A 10,416-nucleotide genomic window follows, 5' to 3' on the forward strand; every position below is an offset into this window, starting at 1 on the left:
GAGCTCACTTTGTAGACCAGGCTGGCCTCGAACTCAGAAATCCGCCTGCCTCTGCCTCCCGAGTGCTGGGATTAAAGGCGTGCACCACCACGCCCAGCTGATAACCTTGAGTTTAATAGAATACATCAATGTTTATTAATGTACTTAAACCTCAAATAAGCTACTTAATGTCTGTCTTCATGCCTATGCTGTTTTAGCTAGGACTAACAAAGTCACTAAGTCTTGGTGTCCTATCAATGGTATTTTTAAAATATGTATAGAAAGTATCACCCTTTATGAATGGCTTCACAGTTCGCTCTGCTTGTATATAACCTAACAAGAGCATGACAGTTTCTTGGATTTTTAGTAAAGGACATAAGGTTATTGCTCAAAAAAAAAAAAAGGAAAGTTTATTCTTCACAGCTGTAACAGCAAGCAGAATACTTCCGTCTTTGCATGAGATCCCCAATCTCAACAGCATCATGAAGAGGGATGGTTCACCCAGATGAAAATAGTAGCCCTTTTATAAATAAGGTTAAAAGCAAAACCATTCTTTGTTTGAAGGAAGTCAATGACTCTCTCAAGTTATTCATTACACAATACACCCTTGAAGAAAGTAGTTTAGATGAAAAACAGTAACAAGATGTAGTAAAATCTATTGAGAATTGTTCCAGACTTAATGAAAAGTAAGCTAGTGGCTTAAGACTTTGTCCCCATTAGAAGACAGAGACAGGGAAGAATATCAACTATCTTTACCTTCCTTTTGAATTGTTCATGTCATGCTTCTGCAAAAGTGGATGAAATTGGCTTAAAATTGGGTATCAAACAAGAGATATGGCCAATACAAATAAATCAAACATTGTAGTGTTAATCATATTGTGTATTAAGAGTTCATAAAACTATATCAATTACGTCAACATGTTTGCAATGTATCAGATAGCCACACGATGGTAAAACTGCTCATGCACACATACTGAAGTGGAAGAATCCTTTTTAACGATTTTCTCTTTTATTGACAGACAAGAAAGAGCAAGGGCCAACACTGCCATTGCTTCTCATTAAAGCACATCAAGCTGCATGTTTCCCGAGGGGAATGGTCCACATTTTCAGAATCCATCATGCTCAAGAGAGGGCATACAGGACAGCACGAGACACCTCAAGGAGTCTCAGAAGAGTAGAATCCTGCTTCTTCACAAAAGGTGCAATGTGTGCACCTCCATGAACAGTAAAACTGCATATGTGAAAAATGTTTGTGGAGTTTAAAAGATAAAATCCCAAATATCATCAAAGGTAAGGTTCTTCAGACACCATATGTGAGCAATTCTGTCACGTGTCAGTGGAGCTGAATGCCATGAAGCATTCAGACCCCTGTTTGCTTTGGTTTAATGCCCTGACTGAAGTGTAGTGCTGGAACGCTACAGAAGCAGGATTGACTCTGGTGAGACCTTAAGCTACACTGCATCACAATGATCCAAGAACTGATACTTTCAATGATTTGGGATTAGGATTTAATAACAACTCTCTCAAGTGTTAAGATAAGGATGCCAGGTGTAAGAAATAATTTTGTATCACAGAACTGAACAGTTTGGAAATAGAAATTTAAAAAAAAATAGTACTTTGAATGTCTAGTAAGTCAATGGGTAAAAGATACTTTAATGCATTTGATTTTCATTCCCTTACTAGTTACCTAGTATCTATCTCTGCCCAACACAGTGAATATTTTTGCACGTTATCCTTCCTCTGACATTTAAAGTATCTACCACAACCCTTTTAACGCAAAACCCTTGCTTTCAACCTCTGTGACATCTCTCTTTTGGTTTCCTCCTTTATTTATGGCTTCAGCTGAGGTGTCGCTGTTCTGTGTACACAATGTAAACAAGCCTGGAGAGAGTGAATGGCATGGTAATTTTTAGCTGACTGTTTTTCTCAGTCACTGGACGGCTAAATATTTGAAAACAGAGCAGTAATCTTTGAAATCTATAATTCCAGTTCTAGTGGTAAACACCTACTATAAGCAATGTGACTTAATACTTTAAAAAAAAAAGATGTATTTATCTATTTAATGTATATGAGTACACGGTAGCTGTACAGGTGGCTGTGAGCCTTCATGTGGTTGTTGGGAATTAAATTTTGGATCTTTGCTCGCTTCAGTCAACCCTGCTCACTCAGTCCCTTCTCACTTTCGCCCAAAGATTTATTTATTATTATAAATAAGTACACTGTAGCTGTCTTCAGACACACCAGAAAAGGGCATCAGATTTCATTATGGGTGGTTGTGAGCCACCATGTGGTTGCTGGGATTTGAACTCAGGACCTTTGGAAGAGCAGTCCAAAGCTTACCCACCGAGCCATCTCGCCAGCTTGTCTTAATACTTTTCAAAGTACATAATAAATGAAAATTAAGAACTGAGCATGGTAGTCCATATTTATAATTCCAGCCTTAACAGATCAATGCAGAGGCTTCCAAGTTGAAGGCCAGAAATATAGCAAGATGTTACTTGAAAAGGAAGAAAATAAAGGCTCTGAAACTACAATGATATAATTTTGTCAATATAATATTAAACTCTGAGTCGTCTGTGGGATATAGACTGCTTTTACTGTTGAAATTTCATCTTATAAGGGGAAAAAAAAAATCACAGGCTTCAAAACATACCTAGCCACTGTTGCTGAGATACTTCACACCAGTATTTTCTCACAGAAAGAATGTCTTTGAGTAGTATGTTGCTACAGTCAGCTCCATAAGTTACACCATTAGATGAATCTTTCACTGTATCCATGACATAATTCAAGAGGTCTTGACATTTTAGCCTGGGTGCTCCTATTTAAAAATAAAACGAAATAGTAAAAATGCATAGATCGTAAAAATAAAGACTCCTTCAGAGTGACAACTTCTTTTTTTTGAGACAGGGTTTCTCTGTATAGCCCTGGCTGTCCTGGAACTCACTTTGTAGACCAGGCTGGCCTCGAACTCAGAAATCCACCTGCCTCTGCCTCCTGAGTGCTGGGATCAAAGGCGTGCGCCACCACACCCGGCTAAGTGCCAACTTCTTTAAACTGGCTGATTCCATTCAGCAAGTTTCTCTTAACTCACTCTCTCATACAACAGGGTAGGCCTTAAGTAAAATTCAACTGTTTGGCCATTTTGTTAATAAAGTTTAACTGGAACACAATCACACTTCTGCATTTAATACTGTAAATGACAAGAAATGAGTATCTGCAATGGATAATATATGACCCAGAAAGTTAAAGAAAAAGAAAACATTTGCTAGATAGCACCATTAAAGATTAAATTTACCAACCTCTAAAAATACAACAAAAATAGATTAATTTTTATACTTAACTCACAATTTGTGGCACTGGAATTAAAAGGATTCTAAGTCACTGAGCATCTTTATGAATAAACTTATTAAAATAATCTTGAATTATTCTATTAGGAATAGCCTAGTTACTCTAAAAAGCAAGATTATTTCCATTACATCTAAACAGAAGACAAATAGCATACATGTAGAAAAGGCTGAAATTTTAACAGCACAATAGATTCTGAAAATTCACTGCTAATAAATGCTCTTCTAAAATGGGTATGTGTATGGGTGTTTTGCTTCACTGCATGCAGTGCCTCAGAAATCAGAAGAAGGCTCCAGATCTTTAAGGACTGAATTTATACATGGTTGAGAGCTCCTATGTGGGTGCTAAGAATTGAATCCAAGTCTTCCGGAAAGGCAGCCAGTGTAATCTCCCCCACCCCTAAATGTATATTTTTAAAGATCACAAAATTACATTTAAAAACAAAATTATGCCAGGAACAGTATCACACACCAGTAATCCAAATAGTCCTTGGTAAAGGCAAGATTCTGGTTAAGGTATCATTCTTGACTATACAGTAAGTAAGTTTAAGACCATCTTGGTGGGGATGGAGCGATGGCTCAGCGGTTAAGAGCACTGACTGTTCTTCCAGAGGTCCTGAGTTCAAATCCCAGCAACCACATGGTGGCTCACAACCATCCATAATGAGATCTGACATCCTCTTCTGGAGTGTCTGAAGACAGCTACAGTGTACACACAAATATATAAATCTTAAAAAATAAAAATGACCATCTTGGACCACAAGGAAACCCTATCTAAAGGAAAGGGAGGGCAGGATTTAAGTTTAAGTTTAGAAGGGTATGTCTGCCTGTAACTCCAGGTAAAGGCTGTAGCCAAGGCTACAGAAATTATAATGTTTATTTTGTAGTTTCCAATTTGTCTTAGGGTTTCTATTCCTGCACAAACATCATGACCAAGAAGCAAGTTGGGGAGGAAAGGGTTTATTCAGCTTACACCCCCAAACCACTGTTCATCACCAAAGGAGGTCAGGACTGGAACTCAAGCAGGTCAGGAAGCGGGAGCTGATACAGAGCAATGGAGGGATGTTCCTTACTGGCTTGCTTTTTATCAGATCATACTGACATCGGAACTAAAAGACCATCGTTTCTTCAGTATTGACTTCATTGTGAAATTGAACTACAGGTAGGATGAAACTCAATACGCATAAGTAAAATGTGTTAGATCAGCATTTTCTTAGTGATGAGACTGGCTACATTCAGGAGGGTCAGCCTATGGTACGTACGCAGTGCTATCACAGTGTAAATAGCAGCTTTCAGTCTTGGCTTATGATTTCAGGCGTGTGACCCGTGACGACACCCACGTCTGCGTGATCCTTTTCTATAGTCCTTGGCTGTCTCTCCCACAGTTCTTGAAATACTTTTTTACATACAGTACTTGTTGTATTGTCAGACTATGGAAAGGAATAATTTACCACAAATGCCCAAGACCAACAATAGACAAGAAATAAGGTTAACTTTAGAAGTATTAAGGTGAAATCTTAATTTCCTATATTCTTTCTCCCAGAACATTCTCTTTCTCTGCCAAACACAATTGTTTTAAAATTTATGTTTTTATTTCCTCAGTCGAGAGTTTTTAATTCTCTCAGTCGAGATTAAAACTCAGTAGCACAGTACTGCCCAGCATGCACAAACCATAGGTTTTGTACCTCCCATTGCAAAAGAACAAACAAAAATAACATTTAAAAAAAAACCAAGTAAATAGAAATCAAAAAATCTGTTTTTTTTTAAGGAGGCTGAGCAATTTATATGCTTGAGAAGCCTTGTGAACCGGGTCTGCACACCTGGTGTCTATTTTCTACTCGCTGTGGTTTAGTAAAGAATCAGGAACATTGGTGTTACTACGTTCCTCCTTAACTATTTCCTGCACCCACTGGTATGTTAATGATTTTCTCCCTTCTACTTTGGATACAGTATTTTTTAAAAGTCTGTTAAAATCCCAACATGTGTTTAAATTTCTACCAACCACTCAGTTCATGTAAACAAACAAACAAACAAACAAAACTGAAGAAGTAAAGCAAAATAATAGTAACTCTAATTTTATTGTATGTTTACTGACACTACAAAATTCAGTTTTTAAAAATTTTTTATTGAAAATGATATTCTTTTCTCATACAATGTAACCTGTTTACAGTTTTTCTTCTTTTTACTCCTCCCAGATCTTCCCCATGCCCCTTTCTCTCCTGATTTTCCTCCTGTCTCTCATTAGAAAAGAACAGGCTTCTATGAGACAACAATCAAACATGACAAAATAAAGTATAAAACAAAAACCATCATATCGAGGCTGGACTAGGTACCCGAAAAGAAGGGGAAAAGCCCAAGAGCAGACACAGGACTTAGAGACTCACCTGTTCACACTCAGGAGTCCCATAAAAACATTAAGCTGAAAGCTAGGATGTATACACAGAGGCCCTGGTGCAGACCCATGTCAACCCTGTGCTTGCTGCTTCTGATTCTATGAGTTCAATTTAAAAGCTATCATCTAAATAAAACAGTACTTTTTACCTATTTAAATGATCTAGTTTTTAACTTTCTTGTAAACTAACATATTGGCACTTTGTGTGTGTGTGTGTGTCTGGGGGGGGGGGGGGTGTTTCGAGACAGGGTTCTCTGTATAGCCCCAGCTGTCTTTTTAAATGTGATCTCCATGATTAACTAAAGGTTTCTTTTCGCTAGAAGATAAAATTGTAAGCTACAAATTTTTCTGCTCGGCTGGTGTCTTTCACTCAGAAATTACATAGTACAAATTAAGATCTCAATTTTACAAGCCAATAGTACAGTGTTTGAGTGAATACAAAGCTACCACACGAGCCAAATCAAGTACAGAATGTTTTCATGTGGCTTCCTTTTTTTCTCAGAGTATAAAGGGAAGGTTTACAGCTGAGCAAAAATGGAATCTCAGGAGAATGGAGAATTTCTTTAAACCACTGTCCATTAGATCTATTCTAATATATCATTAGTCAACACCTATGTACTTTTACTAACCGTTTACCATCATCTGGATTTTACAATTGCATTTTTATGCATGAATATGCGTGGCTGTGTGCATGGTACTCACAAAGCTGTAAGAGTCAGTTTTCTCCTTCCATCACGTGGGTCCTAGGGACTATAAACTCAAGTTGTCAGGCTTTTACTACTGAGCCATCATGACAGTCCATGAATTTGCCTCATTTTTAACCTAAATCTGCTATCACAGATCTATCTACATCCTTATTTACACAGAATGTACAAAGTCTGAAATCTCTCAACAAATGTTTTTTGTTCTAGCTTTCAGCACTAATGTAAAGGCCATTTCCTTGCAAAAGCTTATGTGGATCCTGCATTTTTGCCTCAAAAATGTCATTCCTGAGGTCAGCAAGGTGGCTCCGCTTTACATTACTTGCAGGCAAGCCTGATCATCTGGGTTCAATCTCCAGGAACCATATGGCAAAAGGAGAAAGCCAACCCCTACAAGATGTCCTTTGACACCCACGAGTACATCATGGCAAATGCACCTACACATATACAAAATAAATAAATGCAGTAAAAAAATATTAAAAAACCACCTTCAAAATATCAAACGTAGGGACTCGAGGTGCTTCTCAGCAGCGGGGAGCTGATCTAGCACATACAAAGCCCAGGTTTAATCCCCAGTACCATGCATCCATCTTCACATACGCACACTTAGTTAACTAAGTTCAGGATGAGAGATATGTGACTTACTGACAAAAAAAAAAAAGACTTAATTTTTATTCAATTTTTTCTTTAGCGGATAGCACAATATTGAGCTAAAACTATGCATTTTGACTACAAGAAGCTAGTGTTATCTCAGAATCAATAAAAGTAAAGAATAAATGCTGGGGTGATAGCTTAGTTGGTAAAGTGCTTACCTTACAAGCATGAGGACCTACATTTGACCTGCCAGACCCTACATAAAAAAGTTGAGCATTGTGGCATGCACTTGTAATCCTAGCACAAAAAAGACAGGACTCAGGGGCTTGTTGGCCAGAAAACTTGGACTATTTAGCAACCTCCAAAACACGAGCAGACCTCCCATTTACCAAAATACCCGTGTGCACCCACCACATATATGCGTGAGCATGCAAATGAATGAATGAATGAATAAGTGCAGAGCCATATTTGCAATCCAGGAACTGAAGAAGATATGAGGCACCAGGATCACATATCTGAGGCCAACCTGGGCTACACTGAAAGACCCTATTTCAAAAAACAAAACTGAAACAAATATGCTGTAGGCTGTACCAACTAGATAATACTACAAGACTGAGTGCCACTCTTTGAGAAATGACAAACTCAAGAACATTAAAGAGAAAGTGAAATTAAAACTATGTCAATGAGCTGAAGCAATTAGGTCGATTTACTTTAGGGAAAGATCACTCAGGAATGCTATGACTATTTTCAAATACATCAAATGATGTCATGTGGAAATAAATACCAGGTTTTCTGTGTATAATTTATGCAGTTAGAGGGGTGGAGATATGGCTTACTGGTTAAAAGCATTTGATACTCTTGCAGAGGATCTGGGTTTGGTTCCCAGCACTCACATATAACTATCCAGTTCCAGAGGGTTCTCCTGACTTCTTCAAGAACTAGAATATGTAGTGTATTTACATACATGCAGACAAAACCACTCATACACATAAATAAGCAAACCTTAAAAAAAAAAAAAAAAGGAGGAGATGGAGAGATGGCTCAACAGTTGAGAGCACTGACTGCTCTTCCAGAGGTCCAGAGTTCAATTCCCAGCAACCATCTGTAATGGGATCTGATGCCCTATTCTGATGTGTTGGAAGACAGTGACAGTGTGCTCACATATATAAACAAATAAATCTTTAAAAGTAATAGAGCAGTAATCAATGAAAGTAAACTTTAAAAAAAACTGTTTTTTACACATTTTCTGATTATTTACTTTGTGTGCACGCACATGCTCACACGTGCACTAAATCAGCCATGCCATGGTGCCTGTATAGGGGTCAGAGGACAACTTGAAAGAGTTGGTTTTCTCCATCATTTCGGTTCTTGGGCTCAAACTGAGGCCGCCAGGCTTGCTGGCAAAGATTCTTTACCTGCCAAGCCATCTCACTGGCCCGACAGCAATTTATACCCTTAAAATTATTCAGCCTCCTTAAGACTGCACTTCTGCTGATGTATAAAAACACGTAGAGGGAATACAAAAATGGGTAACTGAAACATTCATTTTTAATCTTTCCACTTCTGAGATTAAACATTTTATGCTAAATTACTCTAAATTTTGGACCTACTATATGAAAAGCCATATAATGCTAGGAATTTCAAGAAGAACTTAATTTTTATGCTACTGTATTAAGATCAAATTTATGCTACGCTAACTCCTGAAGCATTTGTGTGTAATACATAATGTTGTTTACTTTTTTTTGTTGCTTTGGGTTTTTGGAGACAGGGCTTCTCTGTGTAGCTCTGGCTGTCCTGGAACTCACTCTGTAGACCAGGCTAGGCTACAGATCCACCTGCGTCTGCCTTTTGAGTGCTGGGATTAAACGTGTGCGCCACCACAGCAGTGTGCGCCACCACACGCAGCGTGCGCCATGGCACGCAGCGCGTGCGCCACCGCACGCAGCCAAGGTTACTTACTTCTGTTTGCACATTTGATGAAGTATCTGACCAAACTGCTGATCTCTTGCATCTTCTTCTGTCTGGAGCTCTGTGTGGTGGCTGATACATTTGACTTTGCTGTTCTCAGACTTTCCGTTTCTTTTTGAATGTACTTCTGTAAAAACCTTCAAGGAAAAACAAATCATATCTTCATTAATGCTTATACTTTATCACTTCAAAAACTCCTGTGTATCTTCCCCCAAAACATCTTTTAAACCACACTGTTGTTCCAACCAGACACATGAAACAATCTCTTGTTCAACTTTCCTTACATTATGAGCAGTTTATTATATTTCTAGTCTTTAAATGAAAGCTGCTTATAAAACACTGAAAGCTGGCCAGGAATGGATGCACATCTAGCCTATCTAATCAGCTTGTAAAAACAGATAACAGTAATTGTACACCCACCCACGGGCACTTGATTTTTAACAAAGAAGCCAAAACAAACAAACAAACAAACAAAATAAAAAACAATACAGTAATTATTATACTGCAAGTAAATTAAAAGCTCAAAGAGGAAGCATGTATTTTTCCATGTTATGTACATTTAGAACTTTAAAGAGTTTAGTATCAAATAAGAGATAAATAAACTCAGCAGCTGGTCAGTGGTGGTACATGCCTTTAATCCCATCACTCAAGAGGCAGAGGCAAGCTCTGAGTTCAAGGCCAGCCTAGTTTTATTTTAAGATCCAGAGTTTTAGCATGGTGGTACACACCTTTGGTCCCATCACTGGGAAGGCAGTGAATTAGAGGCCAGTCTGGTCTACAGACTGAGTTTCAAGACAGCCAGGGCTACACAGAGAAACCCTGTCTCAAAATCCCAAGCCCCACCCTGTCCAAAAGTTTATCTGTAGGAATTCTAAGACAATTTAATACTGTATGAGGAATATGAGTACCTTCCTTACCACAGCTGTTTGTTTATTTGTAATGATCTGAACTCATTATCTTCCTCTATCTCCTTCCCCAGAGCCAAGGTTATAGGCGTCATATATACCAATGCACCAGCTCCAGGTTAAATTCTGCATGAATTTAAAATGTTTGGGGGCTATTAGATGGCTCAATGGTCAAGGGTCCTCAACTGCTCTTCCAAAGGACCAGAGTTCACTACCCAGCATCCATGCAGGACAGCTTACAACCTCTATATAACTCTAGTTTAAGGATATCCAATGTCTACAGAAGCACATAAATAAATAAGCCCTTTTTCTTTCCCCAACAAGTCTTACAATATCTGTTTTTAATTATAAATGAACTTATGGTTGAAAATTAAGTTTCAATATAGACACGTATCAACTCTGCCACAAAAAAGTTTTTAAACTTTTTTTTTTTTTTTTTTTTTTGAGACAGGGTTTCTCTGTGTAGCCCTGGCTGTCCTGGAACTCACTTTGTAGACCAGGCTAGCCTCGAACTCAGAAATCCGCCTGCCTCT

General features: G+C 38.2%; 1 protein-coding gene across 1 annotated transcript in view; it reads right to left on the reverse strand.

Moving 5' to 3' along the window:
* The window catches only part of Atm (ATM serine/threonine kinase), a 114,173-nt gene that overhangs the window by 99,223 nt on the left and 4,534 nt on the right, over window positions 1-10,416 (reverse strand). The window contains exons 4-5 of the mRNA XM_021171910.2: window positions 8,970-9,115; window positions 2,633-2,797 (exon numbers count right to left, since the gene is read on the reverse strand). Coding sequence (XP_021027569.1) covers window positions 2,633-2,797; window positions 8,970-9,115 — 311 coding nt within the window. The remainder of the gene's footprint in view (window positions 1-2,632; window positions 2,798-8,969; window positions 9,116-10,416) is intronic.

Source organism: Mus caroli, chromosome 9, assembly GCF_900094665.2.
Source record: "Mus caroli chromosome 9, CAROLI_EIJ_v1.1, whole genome shotgun sequence".
NCBI lineage: Eukaryota > Metazoa > Chordata > Mammalia > Rodentia > Muridae > Mus > Mus caroli.